At 42.2% G+C, this 19,779-nt stretch overlaps 1 protein-coding gene across 3 annotated transcripts in view; it reads right to left on the reverse strand.

Moving 5' to 3' along the window:
* Nucleotides 1-12,596, reverse strand: part of CNGA3 (cyclic nucleotide gated channel subunit alpha 3) — a 41,337-nt gene extending 28,741 nt beyond the window's left edge. The window contains exons 1-3 of one of the 3 annotated variants that reach the window (XM_064143530.1): nt 11,817-12,596; nt 11,208-11,263; nt 1,004-1,135 (exon numbers count right to left, since the gene is read on the reverse strand). In XM_064143530.1, coding sequence (XP_063999600.1) covers nt 1,004-1,104 — 101 coding nt within the window. In that variant the 5' untranslated portion in view covers nt 1,105-1,135; nt 11,208-11,263; nt 11,817-12,596. Of the gene's footprint in view, nt 1-1,003; nt 1,136-11,207; nt 11,421-11,515 lie in introns of those variants that run through there. The other 2 variants (XM_064143529.1, XM_064143531.1) reach the window with 2 other exon arrangements.
* Between the last annotated feature and the right edge of the window lie 7,183 nt (nt 12,597-19,779).

The raw sequence follows: 19,779 nt of genomic DNA on the forward strand, positions 1-19,779 counted from the left end.
TCCCACAGTGGGAAGCAGAGAGCCTGATACCCAGGTGGTGACTTGAGAATGAGGTTTCTCCTTAATGAGTTGGTCTAATTCCCACTAATGTAACAAAGAGCTTTATTCCTAAAGCAATACAGGTTATGTTTCTAAAACAGCAAGCAATGGCAACCTTCCTGCTGCTGTCTCTTCTACACTTTAGGTACACATTGTCAAGTCAGTTATGTGCACTGGGCCAATATAGGCTGGGCAGTGACTGGCTCAAAAGCAGCCCTGAAGAAAAGGACTTGGGGGTGATGGCAGATGAGAAGTTCAACATGAGATATCAGTGTGCACTTGCATCCCAGAACGCAAATTATATCCTGGGCTGCAACAAGAGAAGTGTGGCCAGCAGGTCAAGAGAGGTGATTCTCCTCCTCTATTCCACTCTGGTGAGACCCCATCTGCAGTACTGCATCCAGGTCTGGAGCTCCTATTACAAGAAGGATATGGACATGCTGGAGTGTGTCCAGAGAAGGGCCGCAAGGATGATGCGCCACTACTATGAAGACAGTTGGGATTATCCAGCCTGGAGAGGAGAAGGGTCCAAGGAGACTTTATTGTGCCCTTCCAGTGTCTGATGGGGGCCTACAAGAAAGCTGGTGAGGGACTTTTTTTTGTGGTGTTGAGTAATGATAGGACTAGGGGGAATGTAGATTCAGGTTGGATGTTAGGAAGAAGTTCTTCACCATGACGGTGGTGAGACATTGGAACAGGTTGCCCAGGGAGGTGGTGGAAGCCCCGTTCCTGGAAGATTTTAGGGCCAGGATGGATGTGGCTCTGAGCAACCTGATCTAGTGTGAGGTGTCCCTGCCCATGACACGGGGGTTGGAACTGGATGATTTGTGAGATCCTTTCAACCCTGACAATTCTGATTCTATAATACTATCACAATGTAACACTCCCATAACGCAGAGCTAGAGAACTGCCACAAGTTATGCAGCAGTCTGTTCTTCTGATTATGATGAAAGGAATACATTACCTGATGTAGCCATTTTCAATCCTTTCAATATCTTCATCAGTAGTTCTGACAGACGATCTGTGCATACTAGGGTAGGAGTGCTGGGTGTTGATTTTTGCCATTTTGCTTTACATATCAACATCTAAATGACAGCTGAAACAGGAGGGAAAAAACGTGAAATATGCAAAAGAAATGTGCTCATTACTTAAAAAGTGTGATTTCTTAAAGCAATATAAGAGCAAAAAGCAAATTCAACCATTTGAAGAACAGCCAGTGGAGACTTGCACACACAAAATGCTATCAGTGTCTTGATTTATTCACACCAGAGAGAAATATGTGCTATTAAAAGCTTAACAAAGAAAATTCAGCAAGACCAGTGAAACAAGCTACATGGCACAATATTCTTTCTAAGTCTTTGGGCTTCCTGGATACCAACATTTTCATACCTATTATCCATAATGAAATTGCACTTAAAATCCCAGTTGATGGCTACAGCTAGAAAGCCAGACAAAAAAAAAAGCTAGGTAATATGTGTTCTAGGACAGCCCATTCCAACTGAAACTGATCCCCTTGTGCTAATTTAACCTGGTTTATTATTTTTTACTCTGAAAAAAATCATATTTACCAACAGGTAATTAACAAAATGTTTCCATTGATTGGCTTAATATATGCTATGCATTACATCTGTATTGTCCAATCTCTTCACTAAACTCATACTAGTTTGGGTTTTTTTCTCCCATTATTGTAATATGGCATTTTTATTATACTGCCTCAAAGCAAGCCCTGTCTTGATATTTAGGACAGTCCAGCCCCTGTGAGAGTCTAAAGAATTACCTAAACTTCTTTCCAGATGTGGCCTTTAATGCTTTGCCAGGTTCGTATCACCTGCAAAACATGTTGTAAAACTTAAGACAACTGTCCTAAAAAGAAGGAACTGAAAACCTTTGAGTGAAAGCTCTACATTTTGAAATTTATTTATATATTTAGTTCTGAGACTACATTCAGAAAGTTTTTTTTTGCTTGAGATATGACTAGAATTAAATTCTCTCAGGATCATTCAACTACCTCAGACCTTTCCCACCTGTAATCCCCTGTCTCTTTGACCCTACAACATTCAGCTCCAGCATCAAATGAAATACAGATCTTACAGAACTAATATTCTGCCTTCCATTATTCCTGAAGCAAAGCTCACAATCCATTATTAGATCTATGTTATGCACCCGGCTCCTTAAAAAAATGAGACACCTGAGTTACCCTTCCTTCAGTTCTCAGAACATTAAAGGTAATCATGTACAACTTTCAAAATGAAGTAATATGTTTCATAATACAAACCAGGTTAACTTGATTTTTTCATCAAGAAATAATGAAATTAAGTCTAGAAATAGCCCTTGAGCATTATTTAGCACCTGAAAATCTAATTAGCATTTCCCATTACTAATTTTGTCTCAACATGGGTCAATCGATGTGTAACTGCAACTCTCCTTAAAATAAGCCCTGTACATATAGTCTGACCTAAGTTTTACTGAGAAAAACAAATTGGTATTTCTATCATACACTGATATTAATATATACACATATATATATATATCTATCTTTCAACCCACTCTCACATTTGAACATTCACTCAGAAGAATTAATTCCCAAAGTATTTATAATTTATGCTAAAAGCAGAACTACATATGAAAATATTAAGTGGACCAGTCTCACAAAATGAATCAATTTTGTCTACTCAGAAAACATCACCAAACTGTTTAATACCATGTTCATGTATGCCATTATAAATATAATAGTTCTTTTTAAAATAGCCTTTGATAGACAGACTTTGTTATTAATAAATACGCCAGTCAAATGGATAGATTTCAAAATAGGTATGATGCCAAAAATATCTAAATTCTGGGAACATTTTTCATAAATAATTTTTAAGTTACTATTGCTGCTTTTACTACACACTTTTGAAACACCGAATTAGATGACACACAATAATGCTTTGGTGACTAGAACATCAATTTTGCTATAACAATAAGTATTAAGTTAACTCCCATCTCTCATATATTTGAACACAAGTCAAATTCTACTGTTACAGTTTTCCTCAAAATTTTATTGAACTAAAATCTGCAAAAGTAGCCTACAAATTACACTGTCTCACTGCCCAGATTCCAAGACTTGAAGTCAGAACAGGAGGCTATGAGACAATAAGTATGGTGTCACAACCACTCAACTTAAAAACAGAGCGGCATGCCTCCTGATGGGAAATTAAGTACATACAGAAAGTAAGGCATAGCAGCGTAATGTATCTTCCTACTAATAGCTGCTTATGCTACCTATTTCATTTCCACCACTTTCAGCTATACGAAGTCTCATGAAACATCGCTTTAAGAGGAAAGTGGCAGCTGCTTGGCTTTCACTGCTCTGCATAGACCCTGCTTTCCTTCAAAGCTCAGCCAAATAATTGTACTGTTTCTAAAAATCATATTAAGACTCTTTACCACATTGGAGGAGGAAGGGAGGAGTTGTAACTCTTCCACTAAACAATGCCTGTCCTACCAGTCCTTGTCTTAGAAAGATTCTGAAGAATAAAAGTGTCAAGAATTACTATGGACTTAGGGGGGGAAAGTGAAAGAAAGAGATGAGGCTTGCTCATCCTAGAAAAGTAAAGAAAAAGAAGCTATGAAAGAAAAAGCTGTAGGCAAAATTTGAGCTAGTTTCATAGCCCTTACAATGATTTCAGCTGTAAAATCCAAATTCAATATGGAGTGTGGTCTGAACTCTTACATCTGCACTACACCAAAAGAAAAAAAAAATCACAGAAATACAACCCTACTATTAAACTATAAAATACATTAAAATATATTTGGAAAGAGGCAGGGAAAGTGGATGGAGGTTCATTGCTAAGTTGTGTTATGCACACCCAGCTATGGTACTGAGATGGACACAACACTGGACTCTAATAAATCAGTAACACAGTGATTTGGGTACAATGCAAGTGATGAGACCTCCTGCAGCAACATCATTGGCCCTGTATGAAGCACCTAAAATTCTGACGAATTACCAGCTGGCTGATAAAGGGAAACTTTCGTTCCTTTCAGGCCTCTAAGATTCCTAACAGCAAATGTGTTTAACAGTTTAAGGAGAACAGAATTTCAAAACTGGATCAAAAATCTGGCAAATGACTGTCTAGAGTGCAGCTCAAAACGAGCCATCAGGAGTCAGTAAGCAGGAGAACACTGCAGAGGCTCTGCAGAGAGCTCCAGCTAGCTGAGACCTCCAAGTTTAAAACTGCCACTAAAAACTGGTGCTAATAAGACAGTTTTAAGAATTGAGTAGAGCTCAGCTTTGTATTTAAAAACATAGTTGTAACAACAGTGTGATGGGTTGGCCTTGGCTGGCTGTCAGACTCATCTGCTCCTCTTCAGCAATCTAGCAGGAGAAAGCAGTATGAGAAAGCTCATGGGTTGAGCTATTCTTCTAGAACTGAATCATTATCAGTTACTCTCACAGGCAAAACAGACTCAGATTGAGGAAAATCAATTTATTGCCAGTTGCATGATGAGAAATGAAGACAAAACCAGCTCTCTCCCTCTATTTTTCCTCCAGATTCAACTTCACTCCTACATTCTCAAGCCCTCCACCATCTCTATCTCACCTAGCAGCACAGGGTGTGAAGAATGGGGTGGTTGTGGTCAGCCTGAAACGCTTCCTTTTTGCTGCTCTTTTCTCCTTACACAGTTACCTGCTCCAGCATAGGTTCTTCCCACAGGATGTAGTCCTTCATGAGCTGCTCCTCTGTACTCAGCAGGCTGCAGTACTTCAGGATAAACCCGCTCCAGTATGGGTCCTACATCAGCCGCAGTTCCTGTCAGGAGAACCTGCTCCTGCATGAACTCCTTTCCACTCACTGCACTTTGCTTTAGGAAACAGCTACTTGCTCCAGCGTGGGGTCCTCAGCAGTGGGTATCTGCTCCAGTGTGGTCTGCTGCAGAGAGCTGCAGGGGAATCTCTCTTGTCACACATGGAAAAACACTTTGCCTCCTTCTCTGACCTCAGTGTCTGCAGAGATATTTTTCACAGTGTTTTTTTAACCTTCAATCCTCACATACTGTCTGTGAAGCATTTTACCTTTTCTTAAATATGTCATTCCTGAGGCATCATCACCTTGGTTGAGGGACTCAGCTCAGCCATGTATTGTGGTTTTGCTGGAGCTGTCTGGAAGTGGTCGCGTCTGGCACAGGCAGCCCCTGGCCCTCCTCACATGAGGTCCTGCAGCCCCCTTGTCATCCCCTGGGTACCTGCACCCAATGCAAGTAGGTATCTGCCTTTTACAACATCTCTGTTATCTCTGAAATACTCCACATGCTGAATATTTCAAGCTAATAAATACACTGAGGGTAAAACTTGATTACCTAAAGGCTGACAAGTCTGATAAATCCATAGTAGGCACATAAAACAGATATTTAACTCACAAGTCATATAACAAGAGAGACAGACACACAGACAGATAGTCCTCTGAGCCTGAATCTAGTTATCCAGTTTTAGGCAACCAAAGTGGAGAATTGGATCCTTAAGGTACCCTTGTAAATTTTAATTCTCCAGAATTAAGTAACTTATCTTTAAGCACATCAAGTCAAACTCTGGAAAACAAAAACTGCCTCAGGTTGAAGAATTTTCCAGTGTCAGACAGCAAAATGAAACTTAACTAAAACAATCCTAGCTCTTGAGAGATTGACATCTTTATCAATGATTTCAGCAGAACTTCACCATGCTTTCTTGACTAATATTTCTTTCCTTAGTGCCAATTACATTAACCTGAAAGACAGGAATAACAATTCCACACTCAAGAATATTCCTTGTCAGTGCATAAATCACTGAGGATGAAACATGAGCTAAATGAGAAAGATATATTCTCCTATCAAAAATCATATGTTAGTGATACCTACCCCTATTTTAAATACAACTAGTTCATGTACTCCTTTATACTTCTCTTTTTGGATTCAACAACAAATGATGTTTTGCATCAAATTGTTCTATATGCACTGTCTCATGTAAAAGGCCTGTTTTGTCAAGAAAGCCAGTTGTCTGACAACAAACATGAGTTCAAATAATACAGGAAAACTTAAAGAGTCAAATATGCATTTCCTAATTTTGAAAATCATATTCTATTTTATAACTAATACATTAAAAACTTAGAAGAATGAAGGCTGCATTACCCAAAATGCAGAAGCTGTACCATCAAGTGAGTTGCCTGGAGAAGGTGTACAAAAAAAAACCAAGGTACCCAGGAATAAAGGACTGAGAAGGAAGCTACATGTGTTAGTCAAAAAGAAAATGACTGAAGCAAAAACAGGAGTCTGAAAATAACTGGGTATCTAACTCCAGGCCAAAAGGAGGTGGCATTTCTAATTCACAGCAGTAACTCCTCCCTGGAGTACTGTGTGCAGTTCTGGAGCCTCCAACACAAGGACACTGAACTGTCGGAGCAAGTCCAGAGGAGGGCCACGAAGATGATCAGTGGGCTGGAGCACCTCTCCTATGAGGACAGGCTACAAGAGCTGGGGTTCCTCAGCTTGGAAAAGAAAAGGCTTCGAGGAGACCTTATAGTGGCCTTCCAGTATCTGAAGGGGGCCTACAGGAAGGCCGGGGAGGGAATGTTTACAAGGTCTTGTAATGACAGGACAAGGGGTAATGAGTTTAAACTGGAAGAGGGGAGATTTAAACTGGATGTTAGGAAAGGGTACTTTACAGTGAGGATGGTGAGACACTGGAACAGGTTGCCCAGGGAGGTTGTGGATGTTGCCTCCCTGGAGGTGTGCAAGGCCAGGTTGGATGAGGCCTTGAGTGACTTGTTCTAGTGGGAGGTATCCCTGCCTGTGGTGGGGTGTTGGAACTGGATGATCAATGATCTTTGAGGTCACTTCCAACCTAAACCGTTCTATGATTCTTTTGCAGCAAATTGCATTGTGCTTAGTTGCTGCAACTTGAAAATGAGACACTTTTCAAGTGTGTTTCAAATGAAAGAAGTCAAAACCAAGCCAAATTAAAGCAAGCCAAGATGGCAGTCCTGCAGAAAAGGACTGGACATGAGACACTGATGCACACTTGCAGCCTGGAAGGTAAATCCCATCTTGGGCTACATCAAAAGAAGCATGGCCAACAGAACAAGAGGGGTGATTCTGCCACTCTATGCTACCCTGGTGAGATCTCACCTGAATTACTGTTTCTGGCTATGGATCCCTCAACACAAGAAGGTTAGGGACCTGCTGAAGTGGGTCCAGATGAGAGACAGAAAACCTATTAGAATGCTGGATCATGTCTCCTACAAAGACAGGATGAGAGAGCTGGGGCTGTCCAGACTGGAGAAGAAAAGACTCTGGGGAGACCTTATAGTGGCCTTCTAGTACCTGAAAGGGCACTACAATAAAGCTGGAGAGGGTCTATTTAGAAGGACATGTAGCAATGGTTTTAAACTGGAGCAGGGCAGATTTAGATTAGACATTAGGAAGAAGTTCTTTATATGAGGGTGGTGAAACACTGGAACAAGATGTCCAGGAGGTGGTGGAGGCCCCATCCCTTGACATATTCAAGGTCAGGCTTGATGGAGCTCTGAGCCACCCAATCTAGTTAAAGATCTGCAAGAGAGTTGGTCTAGATGACCTTCAAAGATCCCCTTCAACCCAAGGCATTCTATGATAAAACCTGATTTCCCCCTTTCTCCAAAGCCTGCTATGAATAGATTATGGAATACCCTCAAACACACTTTCTCACAGGTTCATGGTGCTCGGAGAACACGTACCAGAACAGCAGCAGGAATGTCTGCTTTCATCATCCACTGTAATCTGAATACCATGAAGGCCTCCAAGCAGCTTCATGATCCAGGTTTCAGACAAATTTGTCCATGCTTAACAGCAAAACAAACAAACAAAAAAAAAAACCAAACCCAAACTCAAGCTCATCACTCTCTACAACTATACAAAGGTCACTTCTCACAGGTAATCAGCAACAGAACAAGAGGGAATGGCCTCAAATGGCAACAGGGTAGGCTGAGACTAGACATTAGGAAAACAATTTTCACAAAAAGAGCAGACAGACATTGGAATGGACAGCCCAGCAAGGTGCTTGAGCCACCAACCCCATATGTGTTTAATGTCTTTAAAGGTCTTTTAGATGTGGTGCTTGGAGATAGGGTTTAGAAGTGAACGATGCAAAGTAAGGTTAATGGTTGGACTTGATTATCCCAAGGATCTTTTCCAACCTGAATAATTCTATGATCAGCCAAGTCACCAAAATGAACTGTGCAGCCTGCCAAACAAGTGTCAAAGAAGTCTGAATTACTCTAAATCTGCCTCTCAAAAGCACTGAGCAGTCACATTTGAGCTACTCTATCAGTCCCCCTTTGGGGCAGAATGTTAACTCACTCTAATTTAATTTCATTTAATCAAACTAATATTAATACTTCTGATATGAAGCAAATGGAGTAATTTATAAAGTACTCATGACAGATCAAGCTGTTTATACCACCGTTTAATATCCTTAAATCTTATTTATGTAGGTTGAAAATACCACAGGCAGAATATACGGCAGAACTCAAAGAACAGCTTTTCAATGTAAGATCTGTATCACCAACACAAAGGGAAAGGTGATATTACACATAATTTTATAATGGATCTTATATATTTCTGTAGTTGGTAATATACTGTTGTTCTTGAAGCTTTCAACATTTTACTTTTTGCTACGAAAGCAGTGGTAAGCTGCACAGATCACTTACATCATTTTAGTTAAGACACGTTTCAAATCCTCACACAGTTGGTCAGGTTCAACCCTGATAAATCTCTAGGATTTATTTAGGGATTTGACTTCCACCTACATGATCCTTGTTACATCACTTTGTAATAGTTGTAGTTCAGCTGTACCTTATGTATGTTGGGTATGTTACATGTGACACTCAGCACTTCCAATGCATCAGCTAGTAGACAACAAATGGGCTTCAAAGGCTTCATGCTGGACCTTTATGCAACTACATGATTTGAAGAAAAGTTTCAGCTCTCAGTGATTTCAAGGTTTGTAAATTAATCTGCAGATTTTGCTCTAGCATACTCTCACAGAAATTAGCTTTGTACAAAAGCTACTGGAATAAGCCCAAAGTGTTGAAAAAATAATAATCAAGCTACATCACCTTACCCTCATGAATTGTTATGCATAACAGTTTAAATCAGCAATTCTTGAATCGTATGACCTGCTTTAAAAGTGCGCTTCTCAAATTTTATTACTCTCTGCTAAATCGTATCTCATTTTCCATAGTCTTGTGGGCACTGGTATCTTCTGAAAATGCACATCATTTATAAGCAAAGCCTAATAACCTCAGCACTAAAGACCCATCTAACAAATATGCTGTGCCTCTCAGGTATTCCAGGATGCGCACACACTACACACAAAACTGCATATTCCTACATGTATAATGTATATTTTTATGATTGTCCTTGATCCATTTGATGGTTGAGTCCCTGGCAACCTTGTAGTAACAAAATAATATTTTTAATATATTGAATTATTTGGACTGAATTTCCCTTCTAAATTTATTAATTACTATAAATACAATTCAATTTATTAAAATTGTTTGCAGATAATTTTCTCTGAATGCATTTTTTTTTAAGCTGGAAACCAGGAGAAACGAGTTGTGTGTATTTCACATAACACTGTACATTAAAACACAGTACATTACAAATTATAGTCAACTGGACAACCAAGTTGTTTCTGCTGCTAGTATGGGTTAATATGATGCAGGTATCCACTCCCCTATTTAGCAAATAAGCTCTGTGCAAAGCTTCTCTAGCCAGTGCCTAAAATTTACCAGTTCTGCCAACATCTCTGTCAGGGCATTCATTTGCCAAGGTAATTCTTAGAGGTGACCAAAACAAGGACACAAATACAGCTAAAACACAGCAAGTTTACATTTATGAGCAAGTATCTAGAAAATATATGCATGCTTACAGGCGTGCACATGTATATATACAAATGTTGCACATTTAAATTCACTCCCTGCCCGCTTCCCGTAAACTACCACAGCCAGCCCACTTGGCTAGGGAAGGAAAACATGAGAGGTAATCTGTGTCACGTTTCACATGCAGTAACAAGCCGTTCCACCGAGGAGGATTTAAGAGATGGTAATGAAAAGAGATAGCAACACGGGAGAAGGCTGAGGGATAACGTGCTGAACTGAAATGACAGAGCTTGGGTGCAAATTGGATAACAAAGGCTAGGATATGCAGAGGTATACCAAAGGTAATGCTGAGAGATGCTCACATGGAAAGATGGTGTACCATTTTTTAAAGCTGATATGGTCTTCAGTCATTCACCACTTGTTTACCATGGCTATCCTTCATGATTACACATCCTGACAGTCCCATTATCACATGCACCATATATTTTTCTAATCAAATGGTTTTAGCATGCATACTCAAAGAAAACAACATGAAAAACATCAAGCCTCTCCCCCACAACTGTGCCAATTGAAGGCAAAGTTATGCTATTTCAAAAACTGTAACAGCTGAAACTACGATTTAATGTGTTTTAACAATGAAAACTACAGATTTTAAATACAACAATACTTTCGCTACTTGTTTTTAATGTAACAATGCTGAATCTGGAAAACAAAACATAGTAAAAAAGTACCCGCCACTAGCCAACAATATTTACATTTAATATCGTTTCTGCAGAGATTTAAAGTCATAAGCATGCAATTTTTTCTTGTCTTCATTTGGCTTTTTCCTCTTTCCAAGAGAGTGGATTTTACATTAAGACGTTGATTATAGTCATTATTTTATCTTATGGCCCAGTTTACACTACACACGTTTTGCAAAAGATGTCACATTGCTAAAAACAAAGTCAATTTAGCAGGAGCACCAGGAATGTGATTCCCTTACACTGAGCTTGCGATTATTTCCTAGCATTTTCTTTAGGCAGGGCGTGACAACCTCATGCTTATACCACAAGGCTCCAGACAGCAGAGAAGTTAAGAGACACATGGACCAAACTGGTAAAGCAAAGCCTTAGTCAACAAAAGTGGGGCAACTCCACACTTCTGTACGGGTTTATGTCCTGAATCCGACTGAATTGTGAACAGGTGGATCTCTGTGTCAATTCCCCACTTTTCTTCGGGGGGCTGGGGGGCAGGGTAGGCAGAAAAAGTTAAGGTTGAGAACTGAAGGCTTAGCGCCTCTTCCTTCAGACTTACCTTGGCACGCTTTCCTCCTCAACGGAAACTCCGGTTGTGTCTGTCTGCCGGTCTGCCTGCACGCAGGTGTTTCGGGACCGTTATCCTTCAGCCACACCGACAGGCAGAGCTGCCCTTCCCCGCCGGAGCTTCAGCCCAGACCTTGATTACGGACCGCTGCGCCGGGAAGCCCCGGTAGCGGCAGCTCTCCCCGGCGGGGCGGCCCGGCCAGGCCCGGCGGGGGCGGCGGGGCAGGGCCCGCCGCGGCCGCCCCTCCGCCCGGCGCAGGGGGATTATAGTCGAAGCCCGCACGCCTAAACCCGGCTCACCGGGAAAAGCCGCTCGAAGGGCTTTGCGATCCTGTTAAGTTCTCGGAGAGGATCAAGACGTCAAAGCGGCTCGGCGGCTCCGCAGCACATTGCTTGCCACGCCGCGTAAAGTTGAGAGCCCCTCACGGGCAGAGCAGTGCAAGGCCGCCCCGGGGCCGCCGGCGGGGCGAAGATCGGCAGCCTCGGGCGGCGACGCCGTCCCCACAGGGAAAGAGACGTGACCCTGCCAGGCGGCTGCCCCCGACCCCACAGCTCCCCTCCGGGCAGCGACACACAGCCTCCTCCCCGAGGCACTCAGTACCTGCGGGGCGGAGCTGCCTGCGGGCGGGCGCTCATCCCTTCCTCCCTGCCTGGGGTGGCAGCGCTTGGACACGGCGTGCAAATTGCGTGAGCCGCAGTCCTTCTCGGCCAGGCAGTGCTGTCGCCGGCGCAGTCTGCCTCCCCGCCGCGTTCGCTGCTCTGCTGATGCCTCCTCAGCCACCGCCCCATGGCGCGGGGAGAGGCCAGACGGAGTGGGGTGGCTCCGCGGCGTCCCCAGAGGGGTCGGCCACTGCTCGAGAGAAGAGTTCGGGACCGCCAGAGAAAGCCGGCTCCCCGCAGCCTTCCCTGCCGCCGCGTCCTCGCACAAACCGCCCCTGCTCAGAGGGGCCGGGCCGTACGCGGATCCGTCCTTTAGGGGCAGGAGGGCTGCGGCGAGAGCCGAGCTGGGCTCCGCCGGGGACCCCTCGTCAGGCGCCAGGGAGCGGAGGGTGGCTGGCCTCATGCCCCGCGTCTGTTGTCTGAGGGGGTATGGTCAGGAGATAATATCCCCCACACCAGCGGCACCTTTTCCTTGGCGAGGCGGCGTTTCTGTTCGATGTTGTGCTGGATAGGGTTCTTACTCAATGATCTTAAAGGTCTTCGAACCCTCTCTCTCTGAGCTCCTGGAGGGACCTGTCCTGACTCCCGACTCTCCGCCTGCGCCGGGAAGCGTGCTTCCCTCATCTTGCACTGAAGCTCCCTGAAGGGTCTGCATTCCCACGAATATCACCTGGCCGGTTCAGATTATCCGTTTTCACAGAGCCCAGAAAAAGCTATAAACAAGAACCGTGTATGAAAGTTCCATAAAATGATGCTTCATCTTGAAAAGGAATCGGCAAAAGCCACGTCATTCCCAATTGGCTGCTGTGCTTTGGTGCACGATGTCAGTTCAGCTAGATTGCACACAACATGACACTGGAAATGGATTTTAAGTGCTTGGGTTTATGGAGAGGCAGAATTACTCACTGCTCTCCCCTCACTGACGATTAATTTACGCAAGAGACATGAACCACATCACACAACAAGCACAAAGGAGAGGAAAAAAACATGTCTAAAACTCTCAAAGCCTCATCAGGAACTCAAGGTCTCTTTCTCACACAGCCATAACGTCAGTCTTCAGAGTAATGGGTCTTTGGGGAATCAGAACAGGAACGTCTGGGAAGGCAGAAAGTAGCTGAAAAGCATGGGTTTTCCCTTCCTTTCCTGATACCTTCCCAATCAGCATTCTGAGCAGTGCCCTGGAAACATTAATAGGAGCACCTGCAACCAGGCATGCACCACCTGCCAGGCCAGGCTGCTCTCGTCCCTCCAAACACTGTGCTTCCCAGGTGTTACACATAGAGATGCACCCCTTACAGGTCCTGGCTTCCTGCTTCGACAAGGTCCAGTTGTACACCTTGCTCTCATGTTCTCATTGCTGCATGAAGAAAGTCTGGGAAGGAAATCCAGGGGAAAGCTGTGATGATTTCCAAAAGGTGCTAGATCTGGACAATACGGAGATCAGGCTAAACCAGAAGACCCAAATGGCCACATTTAGAATGCATCACTTGGCAAAGTCTGTCATAGCATTCAGTGGTACTGATGTAAGAAAATTTAGAGAAAGTACTGTTAAAGTTATGCCTTCACAGCACCTCATTTTACTTCCCTCAATCACGATTGTCTTCAGATCTTTGACATAATAGAGTTAAATCTCTGAGAAGAAAAAAAATGTTTCATAAACCAGTGTTAACTATATTTATCTAAGCACTTATCATAATGTATGTTTGTTTAAAAATACTATTTTCTATTCAAGGAGACAGTTTTTTAAAATATTATTTCTCAAGTTTTCAATGTGTCTGATTTACACACATCTTAGACTGATTTCTCAGGGTATAAATATACAGCCTGCATTGATTGTTTTCCTTTTTCACACCTGTCTTCTTCCTGGAGTCATCATTCTCTGTAGGAATAATAAATCTACATTTACAGTTCTGCAAAGAGGTAGGAGGCCTTAGTTAAAACCTAAAATTCCAATAGCAAAAATATGTATGTTGTTAAAGTACATACTGAAGATATAACCCTTATTAAGTTTATTAAGAACATCCCTTTCTGCACTAAAAGCTTCTGCGTAGCAAATGCGTTGTTTAAAAAAAAAATCTAGAGAAATCGAATCTGTAGTATCACAGTATCATCAGGGTTGGAAGAGACCTCACAGATCATCAAGTCCAACCCTTTACCACAGAGCTCAAGGCTAGACCATGGCACCAAGTGCCACGTCCAACCTTGCCTTGAACAGCCCCAGGGACGGCGACTCCACCACCTCCCCGGGCAGCCCATTCCAGTGTCCAATGACTCTCTCAGTGAAGAACTTTCTCCTCACCTCGAGCCTAAATTTCCCCTGGCGCAGCCTGAGGCTGTGTCCTCTCATTCTGGTGCTGGCCACCTGAGAGAAGAGAGCAACCTCCTCCTGGCCACAACCACCCCCCAGGTAGTTGTAGACAGCAATAAGGTCACCCCTGAGCCTCCTCTTCTCCAGGCTAAACAATCCCAGCTCCCTCAGCCTCTCCTCATAGGGCTTGTGCTCGAGGTCTTTCACCAGCCTCGTTGCCTTTCTCTGGACACGCTCAAGCATCTCGATGTCCCTTTTAAACTGGGGGGGCCCAGAACTGAACACAGTACTCAAGGTGTAGTAGTACCAGGGAAAACAGTAGCCACTCTTCAAATTGTTGTCAAGCCCTTTTGTCCTCTCCAGGAAGTTGTATTCAGCAAGAAACACTGCATGTTTCTCACTTCTGACGAAGTGCTATCTGGAACAGCTGAGCTACTACCAGTACCACTGTTTCTCCACCAGTACCACCTTTCCTGCTGCCCTGGCAACTGTGCTCAGCCAGCTCCTGCGTCCAGCTACATGTTCCTCATAATAAAAATCACAACAAACAGAGGTTCTTCAGTCACAGACTCCACGTAAACTATTTCTACTGATTCTAAGCATAGAAGGTAGAGACTTAGTTAAGCTCCTAGTAGCTCTGTAACTTCTTATCAGCTAGTGACCATCTGCTGTCATATGCACCTTAATGGCTGGGAAGTGTTTTAACCCTACCCTGGGGAATACAGTACACCTCACAGAGCTCTAAATAGAGCTTAGAAGGTCCAACTACTCTCCCACTGAAGGTACAATTTGGGAGTGTTGGAATAGTAATATTATACAGTGGAAAACAAGCCATGGACAAGCGAGGAGTGCACGAGTTCAGAAGTGCTGATAGAGGGTTGGAATGACCTTAGAGACTGGTGTAACAAATGTAAACGAATGTAAGCCTGGAGTCTGTGGTTTTCGCCTATCTCTGCTGGCAGACCTGCTCAGACACAACGTACATGTTGTTGAGAGAATATGAAGAATGTCTGTGCTAATTAGTGTGTAATCCTAACATAGTCCTAACGCAGGTGTATGTAACCAATCAGAGTTTAACATGATTTGTAACCTTCTTATGTAGCCTTCTGATAGAAAGTATATAAACCCATGCTTGGGGAGCAATAAATGGATGGATCCGGATTTGGAATTTACTTATGTTAAGCCATCGTCTCCCCGTCTCTTCTGATACCATGGTATCTCAGCCTGCTCAGAGCAGTTTACTGTTGCTAGCACAGGATATTTGGGACAGGGTGTTCCATACCACCTCCCAGGAAAATATGCCATAAAACAGTCCAAGTATCAAGCTATGCCTCACAATAAAATAAGTGGACACAGAACAAAGACAAGTGTGAAGCTATTGGAAAGCATAAGAAACAGTGAGGAATAAAAGAGGAAGAAAAATAGGGAAAGTGAGGTTAGTTGGGAGTTCATGAAGAGGACAAAGTGGTAGCACAGAGCCTCACAGCAATATTTATAAAGGATGCAAGCATAATTCAGGCATTGGGGGGCTTTTAGTTGACACAAATTTACCTAAATGAAAACCTGATCCACTAACTGTACTGCTTTTCTAAGCATAGGTGATTATTCCACATACTGGTATCAGGACTGTACCCCTTCAAAGGTAGTAATTATACTCAAAATTATGTCCAAAATTAAATGCAACCAGTTGCAAATCTCACCAATTCAGTTCTGCTAAATAATCTTCCTAGGAAATTGAACCAACATATTTAAAATATCAAGCTACACAGACAACCCAGTGTTGATATGGAACCACTAACACTCTAAACATACTTGCCTAGTAGCATGAAGTACACTCATCAAGCTGATGAAAAGGTTTAATTGCTACTTACTGTCATCATTCATTGTCAAAGTAGTAGACAGCAAGCAGCAGAAAACCGTCCTGAGTCCTGTAGTTAAATGTGGCAACATTTTCCAGCTCTCGTATCTATGCCTATGTGCTAATTATGTTCTTGTTCAAACCAATCTACTGGCATGTTTCAGCCTGCTAGTGGCAGTTTGTCCAATTGCCTCAGTATTGACAATGACAGGAAACATGTTGGGTTTTTTTTTCACTTTTCCAGTTTCTGAATTGTTAGATATATGTGAAAACATGCTTATTCAGGGGGCAAATATTCTTTCATTCTAACATTTTCCATGATACTTTCTTTCCAAGTTTACCTCTTGCATCATTTGTACAATCATTAAACCAGTCCTTTGGAAGCCAACAACAAGCAGGTTCAGCATGCTGACAGCTGTAAGACATCCATCAAAATAGTTATGTGCAGCAAGGAGCTACTGATGTTTTAACTCAGTGACCTAAAAGTACTGGTATCTGATAGACACCTCCTGAAAACACAACCACAAATTAGCATGTCCAGTCTTGACAAAGTATTTTGCAGGTCTATATGCAAATTAAATATCAGTTTTGTTCCACTCTGTCCCCGATTAAGCAAAGAGCTGGTGATGTTTTGCATCTGCAAGTGATACCTAATAAGAAAGGGAGTTCCAGTGCCTTAAAAGATAAAAGGGCAAGGAGGGGAGGAAATAAAGAAAAAGGCAATCTCTTATGTTTGCCTTTGACACTTTAGTCCTCAGCTATCTGATTATTAAACAGTCTTCTCTTTTGGAGCTTGTATTCTCTTCTATCTTATTTACAGCTTGCAAGTGAAACTCCCCCACTGTCAGTCCATCCTTCAAATTTTTCCTCTTCTGTCATCTTTCATGTCATGAGCTTCTCATACTTGCCCTCAAGGCCCTACTCTGTTGTGTCCATCTACTTTACTCCTTTGTGTTTTCTTGCTTTGTTATTCTGTGAAATTTTCTTGATTTTTCAGTCTGAATTCACTGTATATCCAGTTTTACTTTACTGTAATAAAATTGGAATATAGCTGCCAGTGCCCACTTTTAGACTTTTCTTCTTTATTTTGAAGTCCAGGAAAATGCTAACATTTTACTAATACTTAATCAGTGCCTTTCTGTCTAAAGACTTGTTTTATTAGACACTAGGCCTCTGCAGCTCTCTGATGGATTGACCTTGGCTGAACATCAAATGCACATGACAGCTACTTTATCACTCCTCCTCCTCATTTGAATAGGGAAGATAAAATGCAACAAAAGACCCATGAGTCAAGGTAAGGACAGGGAGGTCACACAGCAATTACCATCACAGGCAGACCAGACTTGACTTGTAGATATTAATTTCTTGCCAATCAAAATTCAGAGTCAAAAGTCACATAAATCTTAAAAACACTTCTCCCCTCCCCCACCCTCCATTCTTCACTCGTGAATTCTCTAGCTTCTCCCACTGAGTGACCATGGGGGATAGGGGAATAAGGCAAAGGGGGTCATAGTTAGTTAATCACGCATTGTCTGTGCTGCTCCTTCCTCCTTGCTCTCTTCCCCTGGTCTAATGTCTCTCATATCATGCTGTGGTCTTTAAATAGATCTGCTCTATTTTATTCATTAGATGATCGTGAGTTAGAGAAATATTGCTAACTTCACAAGTGTTACATGATCATAAAAATGACACATAATCTTGAGCTATTTTATTTAAAAACAAAAATACCCCAAAACTGGGGGGGGAAATCAGTATTTGAGTCTATAAATTGCACTTTTTATGAAATGTACTCCAATAATCATCTGAGAAATAAAGAATTTTGTTGGTATCTTTCCCCATCTGCTTTCCATTCCTCCAGCTAGTCTGTCTAGCTGAAGCTCCCTTGAACTTCAGGAGAAGCTGGATTCTGAGATTTCAGGCTAAGCATCAGTGACCTCTGTGAAATAAGTAAGTAAACACTTAAAGAAATAAAAGATGGTGGAGCAATACTTTGCCCAAATACAGTAGGAAAACAGGACTTAGTTGCAGGTTTTTAGAGTCTTTAGATCACAGAGTGAAATCTCAAGCCCACAGTGGAGTGGAATTATTAAAAACTCACCATTTGCTGAAAGATAAATTGCAATGTCCTCCTGAATGTAACAGCAGGACATCCAGGGTGTAGAAATTCCTGATGGCTGCAGGCCTACCTGTGAATTCCTTTGCCATCTTGTGTGAGTCAAACTGCCTTAAGATACAGGCTGGGTGAGCTGTGCAGAAGCACAGGGAGCTGTGGAGAATTTCCTGTGAATTTTCATGCTGCTCTGTTTAAACAAACGTGATTGCAAATGCAGCCTTGTTAATGTTTCCCAGGCAAATAGTTTGGGCTAATAAATATCTGCAAGAATACTTTTTTCCCCTTTTTAAATGTTACTTCTCAGGAGAAGCCTATTTCTCAGTGAAGATACAACTATCCTGCTGTCTCTAGGGGAACTTCAGCACAATGCTAGTCAGCCTGAGGCACTGAAAGAAATCCCTCCTTCAGTACAACCCCTCCAAACAGAGTCAGCTGGCATTTTCAGTCCATTGGCAGCAAGCACAAGGAAAGAGCAACAATTATATGAAATATAAATTACAACTTAAAAGCTTTTCTCATTGGGCTTTATGAAGGCAGTTGTTGTCATTGCTGGACCTCACTAACAAGTCAGAAGAAACTGTCTGCAGCCCAAATGCTGGTTATTACAGATTAAAGACATCTCTTTCATGAACTAAAAAATACCTTTACTTGGATCTAACAACAGTCTGCTCAAATTTTGAGGTGGACTGTGTCCTGAGACATATGAAACAAATGGCCAGTGGTAGGTCTCTAACTGCTTTTTGTGAGTGCTGTGCCAAGATGTAAATTTACAAAGGAAGAAATGAAAAAGTCTGAGAAAGCTACCGGGGGCTAACAACTCCCAGTGTTCATGTGTTGGCTCCCATTTTTGAGCAGTCTGATGCCTCATATCAAAAAGCAGCTACTGAGTAAAGACGAGAAGAAAAAAAATCCTATTCTCTTGTTTCTGCTTTGGAGTCGCTTTAGTCAACACCATTTATTTCCATTTGCTGTATACAAAGCTCAGGGTATAAAGTCTGCCTTGCTAATAGTGGTGTCAATAATAGATATAAAAAGCAAGCATTTTAAAATGTAATAGGGAGCTCAATATTTCAGCAAAGAGTGCTCAATCCTGCTGAATCTTCATTTATTAAATGTTAAATGTTTTTATATAACTTCCTGCAGGCCAGAGAGTAAAGCAGGGTAGTAGTAGCCCAACATGGTTCCATACAAACAAGCAAGTCAGACCTGCAATAACTGGAGTACAGTACCACTAGCAGACATGGCCAGCCCCAGCTCACACAGATTATATGAGGCAAAAGTAAAGTGCTGGAATAAGAAATAGTATTGAAGAGCAAATATTGCTGGCTGGGACAGGTGGGGACTGTTGTGTTATGATGTCAAGATGACCACTTTTGTAACAACAAAGGCAAAGACACCAGAAATCTTTACCAATAAAATTGTACTGTACACAAGCTTTGCATAAACAATTCAGTTGTCTGAGAGCTCAGGTCAGTGATCAAAGTGCCTCCTTCTTGATTTGCCTGAACTGAGCATGTTATTGGCTCTCACTGCTCTCCTGGTGAAAGAGACAAGTTCTTGTCATATGGCTATTCCATCTCTCTTTGAGAGTGCTATCTTTTTTTGTAGTGGGAATCTTAAGCTAC

This window comes from Pogoniulus pusillus, chromosome 5 (assembly GCF_015220805.1).
Source record: "Pogoniulus pusillus isolate bPogPus1 chromosome 5, bPogPus1.pri, whole genome shotgun sequence".
NCBI lineage: Eukaryota > Metazoa > Chordata > Aves > Piciformes > Lybiidae > Pogoniulus > Pogoniulus pusillus.